At 34.8% G+C, this 19,326-nt stretch overlaps 1 protein-coding gene across 5 annotated transcripts in view; it reads left to right on the top strand.

The window, feature by feature from the left end:
• NAALADL2 (N-acetylated alpha-linked acidic dipeptidase like 2) overlaps positions 1-18,976 on the top strand; it is a 1,349,309-nt gene extending 1,330,333 nt beyond the window's left edge. For all 5 annotated transcript variants that reach the window (XM_017502844.2, XM_037729372.1, XM_017502843.2 and 2 more), the window contains one exon: positions 17,717-18,976. In XM_017502844.2, coding sequence (XP_017358333.1) covers positions 17,717-17,915 — 199 coding nt within the window. In that variant the 3' untranslated portion in view covers positions 17,916-18,976. The remainder of the gene's footprint in view (positions 1-17,716) is intronic.
• The last annotated feature ends 350 nt before the right edge of the window (positions 18,977-19,326 follow it).

The following is a 19,326-nucleotide window of genomic DNA, read 5'->3' on the forward strand; positions in this document are numbered from 1 at the left end:
TAGTCTGTGTATCTGTGTGTATGCCACTACTATTGGCTAATTATTCTGACCTGCATACACCTTTTAAAATAATCTTCCTTCTTTGTGACTAACATATGTCTGGCTAGAAAACTAATACCTTCCTATCTAAAGCAATCTAAAGTCTAAGGTTATTTGATGGGGTCGAATTACTACAGATGTGGAGGAAGGGAGTCATTTTCTGTGAAGCACAGACCAGAGTGCCACATAGATTTTTCCTGGTTTGGCCAGAAGAATATATACAGACAAAAGTAGCACTAGGGAAGTCGAGTTGTTACAGGAAAAGGGAATGGGTGGCATTTTCAATTAGTTAATGGCATGGTCAAATATAAAAGCACAGCTGGTTTATTTGTATAGACTCTTACAAGGCATTGTAACCGAGTTTCTTCTTGGATATTGTGGGTTCTTGGCCTCCAAACTCTTAAAGAATAAGCGGTGGGGCCGCTGCAGTTGCGCCATATGCTCATAAAAGTAAATATCGGATCCAAGAAGTGTTGTAGAAAGGATATTTTATTTAGGTAGAGAAAAGAGAAGGAAAGGAGAAGAAGAGAAAGACTTCCACGAAGAGTGTGGAAGGGGATTCCAGAGGGGAAAATCCCGGAGGGAGCTCCCACCATGTGGGAGGGGATTCCAGAATGCTGGAAATCCGGCGTGGGTGAAGGAGCAGGGGAATTTATCCTGGGAGAAATCCTCACCTTCCCAAGTTCCTCTGGCCAATGAAAGGAGTTCCTTGGAACTTCCACTGGAGTGATTGACTTTTAGTTTCTTCCCGCACCCACGAAATTCAAACATAAACCATTAAGACAGCAAACTGACACAAGAACAGAAAATCAAACACCGCATGTTCTCACTCATAGGCAGGTGTTGAACAATGAGAACACATGGACACAGGGAGGGGAGCATCACACGCTGGGGTCTGTTGGGGGAAATAGGGGAGGGACAGCCAGTGGTGGGGAGTTCGGGAGGGATAGCATGGGGAGAAATGCCAGATATAGGTGATGGGGAGGAAGGCAGCAAATCACGCTGCCATGTGTGTACCTATGCAACAACCTTGCATGTTCTTCACATGTACCCCAAAACCTAAAATGCAATAAAAATAAATAAATAAATAAAACTGGATGAAGAAAGATGGGAGGGGGCAAGGTGCTGGGAAATTCTTGCCCTTAAAACCACGCCCCCTCATGGACCTGGAAAGAGAACACATTCCCTCAGCATGATATGTACTTGGCCTAGATGTGACCTATAGAAGTCGTCTCTCCTTTGTTACTGGAAAATTCCTTTTGGATGAACTCTTTCCTGAGAAGGAGAGGTCATCTGTTGGTCTCACAGTTCTGTGTTAATAACGACAAAATCAGTTGAGAACACGGGGCTGTGGGATTATGTGCCCAAGGAGGCAAAATGCAAACATCTCAAATAATATCATAATTTTCACAGACAAAGCTTCTTATTGTATATGCCAGGCACTGTGCTAAGCACTTTACATGTTACAGCTCATAATTATTATAAAAACTCTAGGTTGAAAGGACTGGTATTTCCCAATTTACAAGTGTGGAAGAAAAGTTTCAGAGTTAAATATCTTTTATGTGCTCCAGATCAGGGAGAGACAGAGTGGTGGTGGTGGGCCAGGATTCTTGTGTTGTGGGAGAAGGGAGGCAAAATTTATTCTCTACCCTCCTAGGGTTTCTTGTTAAGACTAAGATCTAAGGCAGATTAATGGGAGAAAAGCATATACATTTTAATTAGGAATTTTTACATATATATAAAAGCCATCACACAGACACACACACACAAAATGAAGACTCAAAGAAATGAAGTTGAATGCTTATATACTAGGCTGAACAAAGAATAGTAAATTGTGGAAAAGGGACAAGACAGGGGTGTGGGATAGGGCAGTGAATTGTGAAAAATTGACTAGAAAGATAAGATTGGCTGGTTAGGTCAACAAGATTTATTTGTGTAGATTTCTGTCAGCCTCCACTTCTCTAGTGGTGAGTATGTTTTTCACAAGGGAATTTAATCTCCTGCTTTCAGGAAGAAAAAGAAATTTCAGAGTGCCCTTCTTGTATCAGCTGTTTTTCAAATTTTTTTACTCTAAGTAACAAATATGCCAAAACAACATATTTGGGGACAGTGTATTTTGATCCCTTACATGGGAAACAGCATGAACTGTACACTTAAATGAACATATTTTTGATATTGGCCACTTAGTATTGTCTTCTTATTTTTCCCTCTCTGTTATTACCTTTTAGGTATAATTCATTTTTTTTTTCAAAATGTTTACTTCTTTAAAGTGTTCTTCCTACCTCAGTAAGGCAAAGAGTAATGTATTCTTTATAGCATTAAGCATACAAACCTAGGTGTTCAGGTGAACCTCACACTATGCATTCAAGTGGTTAAAGTCATATTGCTGTAAATAAAGTTTTATTTTGACAAAGCATATGTAATGCAAATTAAGATTTGGGAATACAATGAAAATTAAGGTTTCTTGAAATGAAAAGAATGTTATGGTAACTGGAGAATACCAAGACAGGCTGCTGTGGAAATTTTCTACAACCTGTAAGTAACACAAGGTTTTTTAACTTCACATATTTACTTTCATGTTTATAAACTATATTATTAGCCCTTTGTCTCTTAGAACAGAAATACATTGTTTAGTGTGGAATGTCTTTTATTCTTATTGATTTTTATTACTATAACATGTAACGTTTCATAGTATAATTAGTAGTTTACTTTTCCATTATATGATTTGAGGACGGGGCCAAGAAATTAGAATTTTTCCTCATAATCTAGTGTAGGACTGATTAAACACACCACACTGCACATAGTATGTTTATACGTATCACATATACAAGTTTACATATACATGTATTTTTACATAAATTACATACATATATACGCACACATCTCAAAAATGTACAGACAAATAGCAAATACTAAATTAGCAAGAATAAAAAAGAAATGGTTCCAAAATACTGTCAGACAAGAATTTTCTCTGAGCGGATGCTTTATGTGTTAATAAAACCACAGGAGGGCAAAGCTGGTATGGTTTGTCTTGAAAGCCTTTATTTATTCACAGCTGTTCAATAGTAGCAATAACGATTGTTATCACTGTACCTCATCTCCATTTGGAAAGTGAAAAACAATTTTCAAATTCCATTAAAAAAGATAAAGCAGAGTTTACCTTGCTGTTTAGAGTTGAATAGACATATTCAATGAAATCATGTTTTTAAACGTTAACATGTCGGTATTTTAAGAATAGGCATTATTGAAAATGTTATTTGATAAATATATCAATATCACAATTATTGGCTGTACTTTAAGGATTAAAATATTATTTTTATATCTTCCTTGCTATGTGTTCCTTGCCTTTGGGCTCAACTCTTTAATAATCTTACCTTCAAAAGGCACATGAGAGATTAATGGTGAAGCTAATTACCTACTGCAAGTATCCAGCATACTGTTTTCTGATGAGTATTTTTTTTTTTTTACTTTGAAATGTGTAATTTCAATTTGTAGTTAACACTTATTTTTAAGAGATTAAATATCTGGGAACTCAGTTAAAAGTGAAACCCTAAATAAAGTTGAATATGCAGTTGTTTGAAATTTACATCCTGCTAGTTTTATTTCTCAAATTGAAAAATGTTTCAAAAAATTATTTTCATTATTTTTAATGGGATTTTTATGAGTATGTCTAAGATAATACACAAAAACAAATCTATGTTATAAAATCACGTGCTGAATAACGATGTGTCAGTCAAATATGGGCCTGGTAACATCAAGAACAATGCATAAGTCATGTGTTTATAGTGATGATGGTATAAACAAAGTTACTACTGCCAGTCATATAAAAATAGCACATACAATTAAGTACAGTACATGATACTTGAGGATAATAATAAACAGCTTCATTACTAGTTCATATATTTACTGTATGATACTCTGAATTATTATTTTAGGGTGTGCTCCTACTTATAAAAAGAAAAACGTTAACTATAAAATGGCCTCAGGCAGGTCCTTCAGGAGGTATTCCAGAAGGCCTTGTTATCATAGGAGATGACAGCTCCACGTGTGTCCCTGGAGACCTTCCAGTGGGACAACATGTGGAGGTGGAAGACAGCTATATTGATGATACTGATCCTGTGTAGGCCTGGACTAATGTGTTTGTTTGTATCTTCATTTTTAGCAAAAAGTTTAAAAGATGAAAAATCATAAAGCTTTTAGAACACATATATAAAGAAAATACTTTTCAGCAGTAGAATGTGTGTTTTAAACTGTCTTATTACAAGAGTCCAAAAGTTTTAAAAATTAAAAAGTTTATAAAGTAAAAAAGTTATAATAAGCTAAGGCGAATTTATTATTGAAAAAAGAAACTATTTGAAAAATAAATTTAGTACAGCCTAAGTGTATAGTATTTATAAAGTCTAAGCTTTCACATTCTCTCACCACTCACTGACTCAAACAGAGAAACTTCCAGTCCTTCAAGCTCCATTCATGGTAAATGCCTTATACGGGTATACGGTTTTTCCCTATTTTTTTTTTTTTTTTCTTTTTGGAGACTGGGTCTCACTTTGTCACCTAGGCAGGTGTGCAAGTGCAAGTGGTGTGATTGGACTCACTTCATCCTTGACCTCCGAAGTCCAAGTGATCCTCCTGCCTCAGCCCCCAAGTAGCTAGGACTACAGATGTGTCCCACTACACTCAGCTAATTTTTGTGCATTTTGTAAAGACGGGGTTCGTCATGTTGCCCAGGCTGGTCTAGAACTCCTGAGCTCAAGCAATTCATCCACCTCTGCCTCCCAAAGTGCTAGGATTTTGGTAGTCCTAAGTCATGAGCCACTGTGTGAGGCCATTTTTTATATCTTATAGGACACACATAGACACACTTTCAGTGTGCCTTTTCTGTTTAGACATATTTATATACACGAATATTGACTATTGTGTTGTAATTGCCTGCAGTATTTAGTACAGTACAGGTCTGTGCTTACAAGTTTGTAGCTGAGGAGCAATAGGCTATACCAGGTAGCCTAGGTGTGCCATAGGCTGTAGCATCTAGGTTTGTGCAAGTACATGCTATCACACGTTTGCACAGTAATGAAATAACATAATGATGCCTTTCTCAGAGCATATCCCTGTAGTTAAGTAACACATGACTGTAGTTTAATTTTAAGCTAATAGTCATTAGTATCAGTAGTCATAGCTAGATGGTCATATAAATATATTTCTTAGAAAACAATATTAAATTTTTACTCAATTATATGAAGGCAAAGAATTATCATAATTATTTATAGAAAATAATATAAACTTACGTAACAGGCTGCGATGTCCACTAAAATCTTTATTAGCGTATCATGGTATTTTTACAAGGTAGATTTTACAGAGTATTTTTACAAATAATCTCTAACATCTCTAAATTATCTTTCTGAGAGTGGGAAGATAAAATATTCATGCCGGTTCAAAATTTAATTTATATTTCAAGAATTTCATGAATAAGAAAAATAAGTAGAATTCCTTAATTTCGGGGTTTCTTGTTTTATTGTAAGTATATTAGCCAAATATGCAAAAGACTGAAACTACTCAGTCACTCCCATTTAAATTAAATCAAAACTCAGCAATCCCTTTGGAACTGAGATTACTTTTGTAATTCTTTTCTATCCCACATAGCAGTTGGTGCCTATGAAATACTTGATGAATGAACTCTCAAGGTAATCATTTTTCTTTAATTTCTGTCAACTCCTACTGTAAAATTCTTTCTAAATTTTCTTAGATATAATGAGAGCTTCTACAACTTTATTTATATCAAAATGTAGACTTTTTTGGATATGTCTTCTCTATGTTAAAAGTATCAATATTCTATCATCTAACCATCACATATGACTTAATCATCTTGATGTATTTTATACAATTGAAGAATCATCTCACAGACTACCTGACATTTACATAATTTCAACTGAGAATACATTCTACTACTTGAGGTCTTGGCTTTTGTATGGCTCTGAATTCACTGAGTAATGTTGTTTTCAGGATATTGGATTAGCATGCCTGCCAGAACATTCATTAAGCATGGAACAAAATGTTAAGGTGACCTGTATCAAGATGTCTAGTGCAAGTAACCTATTACTTTTATTCTTCTCTACTTAGGGCCACAGTTCCAAAGGGTACAGTTAAGAACTGCATGTATTATTTTCTGCATATATTAAATATTAGGTTTCAAGAGAATAGGCGGATATAGATTAATAGAACTGAGCCCACTGAATAAAGTCAATTACTTTAAAAACTAGTGTTTATTTCAGATAGTGACACACATGTTACACAAAGAGCAAAACATCCTTGAAATTCAGAGTTATTAATAAAAAATACAAATGCATTTATTTTCCTTAAATGTAATTTAATAAATTAATAATGGATTGGACAATTGTTTAAGCAAACATCGACCATAGAATAGCATCTAGTAAATGGGAAATGTAACAATTATTTAGTCAGCTCAGATTTCATAAACAGGAAAAGCAGAGGATTTAGAACACAAAATTTCAGAAGACTTACTAGGATTAGCTAACTTAATTGCCAACACCAAATAATGACTTTTTCTCTTCATTTTGATAACTTGGTTTATACATGCATTGATTACCTAAAAAAACCTATCCATTGCCTACCAAGGAAATTGGCTAGACAATCTTCAGTGAAGCAAGGTCTGTGAACAGGAGTCTGAATAATGACAGACATCTTTCTTTTGGGGCCACAAACAGCCCCAGATCCACGGTTCATCTTCTACTTCAAGTCACCCCTCAGTCCATGAGAGTTGGAACTCAAGATGATACCTATTTGCCTTCTTAGTTTTTAGGAGTATAGCTTTGACTAAATATTGCCTGAAAGATAAACATCTTTTTATGTGACACAAGCAGAACCAGTAGATTTTTAGATCCTTGAAAAGGCAGTTTAACTGAAACACTCATTATCAATCTTTTGATATAAGACAAAGAACTTTTCTTTGAGTGTTGTTCTGTGGATTGGAATTCTAGATTTACTTTCTTGTTTAAACAACACATATGATGCATCATGTAAGAGTACCAGTTTCAGCTTCCTCACCTGGGAGCAAAAATATGTAGAAAAATAGATTTTTTCTACCTTTTCACTCTACTCCTCCCCTCCCCTTACTAAGAATCTTTTCAGTTATATCCTCACATATAATTGAACAATACTTTCGAATTTTATCAATTAGTCTGTGTAAGTCTGTCCAAAATTTTCAGGTTCATTTTCAAATAAATAACTCCTTCACACTTAAACTATCATTATTTACATAATGCTAATTAAATTATGTAATTTTGTATATAATTACACATGTCACCAGAAGAAACTAGTTTGGGAACAAAACAAGATGTCTGGGCATAAGTAAAACTCACTGGAGGAATTGTTGAGTTTATGTGGGTGTCATGCATTAGGTTTAAGTTAGGGAGCAGGGAAAAACACAGACTCAAATAAAACATCTCAGATCTATTGCATGTGAATCTCGTAAGCATCTTTAAAAATTTCTCAGGTTATTCTTATGCACATTAAATTTGATAATGATTCCTAGAATATTATAGAATACTTGCTAACATTTAATATGAGGAGAAAAACATGCTATATAGCAGGCAGCAACTGGAGGATAATTCTAAAATAATCCTGTGGAAATACACTTTCCCTATTACCAGTAGTGGATATTGCTCTTTTTAAATTTATTTTTGAGTGCCTGATATCCAAACCTGTTTTCTGTATGGGGGGAGTCTCCTGTAAGCTTAGGGGGAGCAGGATGTATGTCTCCCCACAGAACGTTAATGGGTCCAGATATCTGGATTTGAGCTAGGGTAAAGGCATGTGCCCTAAGCTCAGCCAATTGGATGACCCCTCCCAGTCCTTTACATCTGAAAGAAGAGAAACCAAGACATTGGAGCAGTTTGGCATTATTCACTCTTATTGTGGACAGAGTCTGTTAGTGGTAGAACAAAAGTAGAGGCAGCAAGACTGTCATGATAGAGAAGTGCTCTCAATGCAATGGTGGCAGTAGGGGTGTCTCAAACACTGATGTTCTAAACTGACTGTAGCTTCCCTTGGTTACTGCCTGGTTCTCAATGTCTTCCATCATTTCTGTAAACTATTCCATATATAGTATATGGTACATAAAATATACACTATATACAATAGATATAGTATATATTTTTTCAATAAACTTCCAGCATATACTGCAAACTTCTAGTTTTTATCCCTAAACAACTAACACAGTGACTTTCTCATATTAGATGTTTAATAATGGCTGTTCAGTAGAATAAGCAGAAGAAAATCAATCCTGCCTGAATTACTCACTTTGTTCAAATAGATGCAGCTTACATAACAAACTTTGGCTTTAGAGTGAACTTCCAAAACAAATAGTCCACATCCTTATTAGAATCAGAAAATAAATGAAAAACAAATAAAGCTGAATTACCTATTTTGTTTGGTTTTGTGACCTGAGCATTACTGTTTACCAGAGGTAATGGAGGTAACTAAAGAACAATGAAAAAAGGACAGTGCAAATATTTGGAGTGTAGATGAAAGGAAATGCATCCTTATATTAATTGTAAACAGCCTGTAGGGTATTAAAATAAAATTGTCTTTGGAGGGTGACAGGTTCTACCTACTGAGCAGAAGCTGAAACGCTAAGAGACAATGCGTTCCAAATAAGTAAAGAAAGAAATGTTATGTAACTATTGAATCTGAGTTCGTACATACAGTTAGAGACAAGATGAAAGAAAATGGTTGGATTAAATATAAATAAAAACAAGAAACCAATTAAATGAGTGTGAAAAACTAGTCAACTGTATCACTGTCTTCTCCAAATTCTGAAAGGCTCTAAGGACTGTGTTAACTTTATCTGATTTTAGCCTTCCTTTTTGAATTTGTAAAAGGTTTTCTGATGCAAAAATGTAAGTTTTCTTTATGGTTAAACTGTGCAGTGAACTGGGAATCTCACTTGAATATCCTAAACGATATCATCTTACTCAGGAAATTTCTCTTGAAAAACAATGTAGTTAGATGGACTGAGAACTCTTGACAGTAACTGCAAAGCACACAGTTGTTTACTCTCTCTACAGTCCCTGCTGTATTTTACATTCAATCATAAATGAAAAGAGATATGTTTATCTATTTCTTGGATTATACCTTTTTGAGATAATTCATATTTTTAAAAATTATGCTGTGATGGCTTTCTTAGTCAGCTCAGCCTCCCTAAGACAAAATACTACAGACTGGGTGGCTTAAACAACAGACGTTTATTTCTCATGGTTCTCAGGACTGGGAAGTTCAAGATCAGGATGCCACCCTGGCCAGACTCTGTTGAGAGTACTCTGCCTGGTAAATGGCTCCCATCTTACTGCATCCTCATATGGTAAAGAGAGGAATCTCTGGTACCTCTTCTCTTCATACAAAGGCACTAATCCCATCATGGGGGCTCTACCCTCATGACCTCATCTAAACTTAATTACCCCCAAGGCTCTACTTTCTAATATCATGGTACTTTCGGGGGCTAAGGCTTCAACATGTGAATTTGGAGCAGGAAGACATTCAGTCTGTCACAATCACTGACTCTGGTTTTGGTTTTATGTGAAAATTCCATCTGTCACTCTGTAAACAGATTTCTAAACTTTTAATAAACCAGTACAGATATCCCAACTTTGTAATGCAGAGCTCATGAGGACTGTTTGGCATGATTTACTAATGATATCACCTGACTTTAGTTAGTCATTTAAGAACCGTCAAATTCGTATTGCACTCTGTCAATGGTATTAGAAGAGAATAAGGAATAGATTCTCATAGGAATGAAAACACTATCAAATTATATAAATTATCTATTGCCTCACTGAAAATCATCTCAAAGTCTAATGGCTTAAAACAATAACTTTTTTTCTGTTATTCTTCAATATGCTATTTAGGCTTTACTTAGCTGAGCAGTGCTTCTGGTTGGCGCTGGAATGGGTCTTCTTATCTTTATTTACGTCTGCAGCCAGTGCGTCTGCTTTGAAGTTGTCTTGGGGCCAGCTAGTAAAGGAAAACCTCTACTGACCAGCTCTTTGTGTTCTTTCCCCTTTCAGCAGGCTAACTAACCCAGTGTTGTTCACAGGGTAACATGGTGCTTTGGCAAAGGGGGAGGGAAAGGGAGAGGGAAGGGGGAGGGAGAGGTAATGAGGAAAGGTAAAGAGGCAGGGTGGGGGAGAGACAGAGAGAGAGAGAGAGAGAGAGAGAGAGAGGCAGACAGGCAGAAAGAGGCAGCATAGCAGCATGGTCCCTTGCCAAAGCTTTGGGGAGGGAAGGGAGAGAGAGAAAGCAGCATGCAGGAGCTTTTGAGGCATGGGCTCTCTAAACATGCTATATTCTGTTGCTCAAGGCCCAAACCCAATTCAAGAGGTAGAGAAGTCCACAAAGCCTTTTTTAAAAGGAGTCTGCACACAGAGAGGAAAACAATTGCAACCATTTTCTTCGACAATCTACCACACATATCTTTGTGCCTCAGTTGTCTGCAGAGTGAGTTTATGGCTTGACAGTATCAACAGCAGTCTTAATTCTCATTCTGCTTTTGCCAGTATAGAACAAATTCAAATTTAGCTCAAAGGATATGTTTAGTATAAATAGGGTAGCCATGCATTTTGTGAATTCTCATGCACGTAGTATCCAAGTCAAACATTCTCCTCTAATGTTGATATAAATATAGTAATCCACTGTTAACCATGGAGTACAGTTAGTATAATCCCTGAAATAATTAGCAACAATTGCATGAAATTTAGCTAGCCTTTTCTCTGTGCATTCAGCATGTATATCCAATCAGTTTTGAAAGACATAACTTATTATTTAGTGTGATTTCACTTAGAAGTTTCTCAACATGGGATATAATGAATGTTAATTCAGGCTTACAATGGATGGCATCCTGTGACCATTTATGAATATAAGAAGGAACATTTGAAAAAGAGTCATCGTTTCTATCATTAATTTTCTAATTCAAGCACACGGGAATGACTCAGGAAGATTCTAGTTGCCTTTGTTTCAAAATTCATTTTTTTTTTCCAGTTTTCTTTTGCTTTAGTAGAGAGGGAAAGATTTGTTAGTTGAATAAAGATATTTTGTCTCCTTCACTGATACTGCTGGGTGTTATTAATTAGGTTTCTGAGTTTGGCGCTATTCTTTCCTGGTCACCATGATGTGTCATTGAAACAGGCCCGTTAAAATGAGTGATGTGTGTTGTAATTTCATTAGTGTCATCAATAATATATTACACTTTCCTTTCAGTAGTCTCTTTGTGTTGTGTGTGGGTCAGGATAACTGTATGAATTACATTTATAAGATCCAAATTGTTACAGATGAGGGAAGATAGGCATGAGGGTGGAATTAATGTTATTTTACACATGATAACCACTAAAATGATTTCAATTAAATAATATTTTAATTAGATCTGTTGTCTCTACATGCCATTCTGAGATACATGTTCTGTGTATGCAAATAAGATGGTGATTTATTGAATGAAATCTATGCTAACACAATCTATTCTTCCTGCAGGGAACTGGCCTAAATTGGACTAAAGCAGGTGTATTGAAGAGCAGGAATGATTCACTAAGTAATATGAGTCCTTGTGGTTGTAAAGGACAGACTTAACATGGAAACTCTTAAAATATATTCTCACTCTCTTCCCTCCATATTTTTCTGGCAGAAATGTGCCTTTTGACTGGCTATTAGTCAATTCCTAGTCTTCCCTAATCTGAAAAGTATGGGTCTTTAATGGAGGAAAGACCCACTGGGGCATTCTGCTATAGCATATATTGTTGATATCTTTTAATTCTATTTGACCAATTCCATTTTGGTAACAGTACATGGGAATTCAAAGAGCTTTTGAATTAGAAGCTTCTGTAAGAGTAGTGATCTAATTCAAATATTCACAGACAAGAAGCATTTGCATATTAAAAATGGTATAATAGTGGTTTTGCTGTCACAAGATTATCCTGGGAGTACTTAGGATTAATGGTTATATATATAAAAGTACTCAGAGCCAAGAAATACATGAGAACATATGTGATAAAATGTAAAAACATGGTTTTGTTTTAGAATTCCATTTAAGTATTAAAAGTAATATAATATGATGCTATATTTTTAGAAATGATTCAAAATACAGAAATTTATGTTATGTAAGCAGGAAGCTAAGCGGTTTTCAGTACACAGAAGAGAAACTGGAAAAGATGAGCTACTTCTGAAAATCAGTAGGAGAAATGATCTTTCTCATGAAAATTTAAAGGAGTTTTTTTGTTAGCCCCAATTTGTTTTTAATGTAATACAATTTATCAGGGTGAAAAACGTATCTCTACTATTATAATAAAGATCAACTAACTTAAGTTACAACAGTAGCTACCCAAAATGAAGTGTTTATATATATATATATATATATATATATATATATATATATATATATATATAATGATGATGAAAAACCTTAGTCACATGTATTCTACTAGAATCTCCGTATCTGTGGCTTTATGCTGATTTGTATCCAATTTGAGTAGAAATGGATGAGTGTTTATCTTCTATAATAGCTTGCCACAAGCCTACCACTTGAATCATGTAGCATATGGAAAATGTGTTTAGCTACTTGCAGAATTTCACAAACTAAAAAAAGATCCATTTCTGTTCAGATGGCTTGTTTACAGTCATTATGAAAGCATGTTACTATGTTGCTTACTAGTTAGGAGATGCAAGTGTTGGTATGCTCCATATTCCATTGCATTGGCCTATAGGAAATGTTCTATTGATTTTCAGTTAAAAAATAGTAATCATTCTAATTTCTTGTATTTCATACCTGAACTTTTTTTTTGGATGTATTTTTACTCTTCTATATTATATCTCTTTCAGATATTTTATGGTAGTTGTTGGCAAATTTTGTATAACTATATTAGAGACTGTTCGTGCTTACGTGAATTGTCATCACAGGATTGATCTGTAACTTTTATGAGCATATTTTATTAATATCATCTTATTAAATTGAATATGAATAGCGATTACAATATTTTTGTTTGTCAGTATACTAAGCAATATGTCCTCAAGGAATGGAAATAAAATGTTTGATACGATTTTAAAATATCTATTGAATTCTCTTAAATTCTGGTAATAAACTTCACATTTAATGATTCATAATTAAACATGAAACTCATAAAGTGCAGGAAGGTAATTCATAACTATAAATATGAAAAACTTAATTTTTTATTATAATTTTTTATTAGTTTATTCTTATTGGTAAAGTAGTATAAGTTTTCTACAAAGCAGTACTTTTTACATGACTGAATAATTAAAACATTTTAATTCATTTTTATCTTTAAAATATCTTGATTATTAAATGACTTTTTATCATTTACATACAAATACATAACGTGTGTGTGTGTGTGTGTGTGTGTGTGTGTATATATATATATATATATCCATTTATATTTATATTTGTTTAAATAGTAGATTATGAATGTAAATATGTTTGATAGGTATCCTGGCACCAGAAACCAATTCTTTTTCCTGAATGACAATGAAGAAAACTTATATCAGACTGAAAAAACGAATCTTTGTTTAGGTTCTGTCATGTATAAAACTATGCCAGGCAGTTTCATCTTCGTTTTGAACAATTCTACAGTTCAGTTGAAGTTTCTCTAAAATTATTTGGTTTCTCATTTTTACGAAATAGAGTATTTAGGGAAACTTTCAATATGTATTTCACTGATTCTCACTATTTTGTTTAAGTCATTTTGATATCATCAAAACATTTTCAAAAGTTCTATAGTTAAAAATACATGTATAGATATGTACATGTACATACATAAATAATTTCTTACATGATTACAGTTGCATGGTTGAATGGCTTCTCCTGAAAATCTCTTTAATGTTAAGCATACTTGGGGAGGCTAGGCGCAGTGGCTCACACCTGTAATCCCAGAACTTTGGGAGGTCAAGGCGGGTGGATCAGGAAGTCAAGAGGTCAAGACCATCCTGGCCAACATGGTGAAACCCCGTCTCTACTAAAAATACAAAAAAAATTAGCTGGGTGTGATGGCGCGTGCCTGTAGTCCCAGCTACTCGGGAGGCTGAGGCAGGAGAATTGCTTGAACCCAAGAGGTGGAGGTTGCAGTGAGCCGAGGTCACGCCACTGCACTCCAGCCTGGCTCCCGGCGACAGAGCAAGACTCTGTCTCAAAAAAAAAAAAAAAAAAAAAAAAAACCTTGGGGAATAGAAAAGGGAAAACGTCTGCTTTAAAGAGTGTTCTGCTTCTGGAAGTAGAGACAAAATTTTCTGAGTATACAGGGGATCTGACATTTCCTGGTTCTGGATGATAAATCAATTTTGTATTTATTGAACATATACTTTATTCCCAGGTTGCACACTTCTCATCTGTAACAGAGGCCCAGAGCAGTTGTGTGCATGGGCATAAATTGTGCATTTCACAGACCAGGTGACCAAAATGTGGGTCAAGTCAGCAGTTTTGGTGATGAGGCAGGTGGGGTTCTCCCCTATGTCAGAGGCAGTGCTATCTGCTCTTATGTGCTCTTTGAGTTACCGTGCTTCTATACTCCACAAGCCCTCATACTGGAGCATTGCTTACAACCCACCTGCTACTCCACCTGGAAGGTAATTTTCTCCCACTCATTTTCAGGGAACATATTGTTCTTAATACAAAGTGTAAACCTGAATTCAAGAATATTCAGAATTTTGAAAGTATCTTTCTTGTGCTGCTCTATTTTCTTAATACTATGCCAAGTTTACTCATAAGCATGAAGATCAAGGATATTGTACCAAGTACCAACTCAGACAGGAGACCGCACTGAAGGCAATTAGAGGGAGACACTAGATAGAACAGCAAAGTGGATCTATCTGGAGGACCAGCAACCTACTGAGCTGAGAGCCTCAGGGGCTGACAGCTTTCCAGGCTGAAGGCCCCAAGCAGATTCTGATCCACATATTTATTCTCTCTTAAACAGGTCATTCTTCTTAATAAACAAGTGTTCCATATTTACCCATAACTCAAAAATATACCAACTAGGTAGCTGTTACCCACCCACCACTAATTACAAACTAAAAGGTGTTCTCCATAAGGGAGCCATGGGGGCAGGGTAAACTTAATATTCTTCAACAGTTAACTTAATGTTTGTCAACAATATTGCATTATCAGGGATAGTTCCCATTTCAATTTTTCTATCTTGAACAAAATCATTGAAATAATTTCTCTGTTCGATAATCTTATTTTCCCACCCCCACTTATTGTCAACAGAAATTTCTCTCCAAAGATACAAAATCTACTGTTCTTCAATTAATTGGGGCTTAAAATGCAAAATAAGCTGAATTAATATAGCTTATATCAACATTATTGAGGGTCTACTGAGTTCCCAGCACTGAGGTAAGCTGGATAAAAATTTAAGTAAATGAAATTAACCTGGCTAAAGACCTCCTATCTTCACAGCACTGAATTAGACTTGATACAGAAGTAATATGTTCTTCACTCTGAATTATAAAGCAATGAGATCATAACGTATCCTCGAAAATATGGATCAGGATATCACAACAGATAAGACACAGAGATGAATAAATATCAGAAGCCAATTGGACATGTAAGGAAAGCAGATGACTTACGGGATTCTCGCTTGCAGGATTAGGTAGATTTTGCCGCCCATTAATCCCTACAGAGTATGTGGTGAGAAGTGCTGGTGAGGCTGAGTCAGTGAAGCATTGCTGGGAGAGGAAAGGCCGATCAAGAACTCTATCATGTTGATGCTGGTGCTAGAGAAAATTATAAATTAATAAATTTTGTGCTGTGACCCTGATGCCATCTTTTCAAACTAAGTCATCACTGTGTAATTTAAGTCTTTGTCACTTTTCAACTAAGTGGCCTTCTGTTCTCCAGGCCCTAGAATACAACCAATGTGATTATTCCAAAATGAAAGATAATCACTCTTCTTTCTTCTTTACAGTTTTTCTCTGGTTCCCTATTGCTTATAGAAACAAGCATAATCTTTTACCTTGGTATACCAGGCCCTGTATGATATGACTATGGCTTGTTCTCCCATGTCTGCTCCTATAGTTGCCCATTCTGGCCCTATACTCTGGTCTTACGGAAATGCTAATGTTGATTTTACTTAGGATATCTTTCTGTTTTATAATTTTGTTTTTCTTATGCCATTCCTTCCACTTCTTCTGCATAGGATGCTGTCCTGCCTTCATGTGTTTTAGCTTTTTGCTTTTTCTAAACTTTTGTAACTTGTAGTTCCCATCATCTTTCTAGATGCTGTGTAAATATTCTCCATTTTAGACCGTTTTCTGACCTTTCCCAGTAGCAATCTATCATCTGTTATAACTAGACCTTACATCTCTACTGTAATGATTAGAATAATGTATTTCAGTTATTTACATGTTTTCTCTCTTATTAGAGCATGGGGTTTCAGCTGGTTTGGGTGGGAAATAAGCCAATGATGCAGTAATTCATAGCTTCCTAACAAAATGCATCTATGTGTATCTATCCATGAATAAAGGTGACTGTCTTAGACTTTCCCAAATGAAATTTCGCTTTCTCAGCAATTTGACGAAGTTACAGGGCACCATCTTCTTGTGCATTCCACCCTTGTGACAAGATGATATTCTCGATGTCAAACATATATAACAGAAGAGAGAACAGTGTAATGAATTCTATTACCCAGTTTCAACAATTATTGACGAATTGTCAACTGTATTGCCCCTATACTATCTATTGCTCTATTCTATCTTCCCTCCAAACATTTGAAGCAAATTCCAGACACAATAACATTTCATTTGCAAATATTACAGTATGTATTAATATTTCTAAATGATAAGGGCACTTTTAGAAAACATTGATGATACCATTATCACATCTAAAATATTTTCAATTTCCTAATATCACCCAATAATCTCTATTCAGTTTTGTATTACGTCTCATATTTTAAACTGTTTAAATACAGGTCTAGTAACGTCTATGCTTTGTGATTGGTTGATATTTTTGTGGACAATTTTGCTCTGTTTTTGATATTTTGTCAATATTTAGAAACATTTTTGGTTTTTACACTAAAGGAGGAATGCTACTGATATTTAGTGTGTGGAGGACAGGGATGCTGCAAAACATCCTACAGTACACAAGGTGGCCACCACAATAGAGAATTATCTAGCCAGAACAGTAAGAGGGCAAGGTTGAGAAACTTTGGTCTATATAGGTTCCTCCTGAATTATACATTGCATTGTAATTTACTTGTTGAATAAACCGGGTCTTTTGTCTTATAAAGTTTTCCACATCTATATTTTGCTAATTATACATTGTGGTATAATTAACACATTTTTTATGTTTCCTGTATTTGTTAGCAATTAAATCTAGAAGCATCATCAGATTCAGATATAATTTTCTTTTTCTATCAAAACTGCTTTTTATTTTTCTGTTTCATAGTGTTGTGTATTTCCATCAGGAGGCACATAATGTCTGATCATCACTCTCTTTCTCATCAATATGGGAAACTTGGTGATCAGTGTCCAAATTCATTAATTTATTAGGAGTTGAAAAATAGTGATATTATATTTTTATAATTTATTCATTTATTGAAAACAGCATTCATTCCAGCCTTTGATAGAAAAATAGCATTGTGCATGAACCATTTATACATTTTGTATTTCTTTTCAGAAACATCCTGTACCACCTTGATGAACAGACAAGCCAGTTTTCAATACTCATGGAGGCTTTGGAATGCTGCAAACCCCTTGCGCCAGATGAGACCCTTCAAGAAGCCCTGTCAGAGGTGTTGAACAGCATTAATTCAGCTCAGGTTTACTTCAAAGAGGGATGTGATGTGTTCAAGAGCATCTTGGATGGGAAGAATTGAGAAAACTCTGAGAATTTTTAAAAGTTTGTTTACAATTTCACAAGCAAAAGCTCTAATTTAACCAGATTTTCTGACATTGAAGGCTTATTTTCCCCAATGGCTTTTTGACAAGTTTAAAGCTATTATTACATTGTATTTTTTAAATGTACACATAAAAAGAACATTTTGCACATTTAATATTTTTCTTGTATCTACATTTCTAAATATGTAAAGCAAGTAATTGAAATGGTACTTAAGAATTACCCATTAAAAATAAATCATATATATACATATATATATATGAACTATTTTGATGATGAAGTTCCAAGAAGTTCTGGACTATCTTTGTTCCTATCAGCAGAGCATATAAGGACACAGTTTATTCCCTCTGATAGAGCTATTAATGACCTAGTTTCTGTATAAGAAATGGAGATTGATATGGTTTCAGAATAATTTCACTATTAAGTGTTCAATATGAAGAATTCAAGTATTCTGACTGAGTGATTGGTTGACCTAAACCACTTTGAATGTTTCTATTTTATGAAATGAAGTTTCTCTTCTTAACACAACTAGATGTAGTAATACCCTGGTTATGAAATTGTATTTTTTTAAGTATGAATGAAAAAAGAGCCATAAGCATTCCAGGGAAAAATCTCAAGGTACGCAGAGCAATTTAAATGCAAATTTTTTTCCCAACAACTTAAAAGGTGACTAGCTTTGAAACCCCTAATTTGCCTCAGTTGGTTTTCTAAGAATTTCAGGAGTGATGTATGTCTTATAAGGGAGAAAAATATTTCTTATTACCTTTTCTCTTGTTTCTGTTGGAAACACTGAAACAGGGACTCCTTTAAAATGAAAGCATCTCACATTGGTTTTCTTTCTTGAATGTTTCCTGAAACTCCTTGCTGTAAGGCAGCTTTCACAGAGTACTACATATTTTCCACAGTAAAGTAGCAGTTTCTCTTTGAAACCCAAAATATCTTCTAAAGCATCAAATTTCTATTTCTGCCTCTGACAAAAAGAACTTACTATAAAAGAAATAGCTGTTTTTATCAATAAAACTCTTTAATTCTATGAATAAACTTTTGATAGTTTTTCTTCCTTATCCTTAATTGTGACTAAGATGGAAACGTAGAAAACATTCATGCTGCTAAGTTTATACAGTGTTGCTGTAAGAGTGTCCCTTCTATCCTTCAGTTCTTCTCTCATGTGGAAAACTAAGCTTTCTATATTGACATTGTCATTGCATAGATCTGGCAACTACTATTCCCCAAAACCCTAAAATTCTATTAGGTGACAGGTTAAAGTTCTAGTTTATCTTTAGAAATTTATTTGAACAATGATTTTTTTTTTATTTTGGATAAAGCCATTCTCCTTAGGAAACATAGCTTCAGAATATTTCATATGAATTTTCTCTATCTAATTCAAACAT

Source organism: Cebus imitator, unplaced genomic scaffold, assembly GCF_001604975.1.
Source record: "Cebus imitator isolate Cc_AM_T3 unplaced genomic scaffold, Cebus_imitator-1.0 Scaffold300, whole genome shotgun sequence".
Lineage (NCBI taxonomy): Eukaryota > Metazoa > Chordata > Mammalia > Primates > Cebidae > Cebus > Cebus imitator.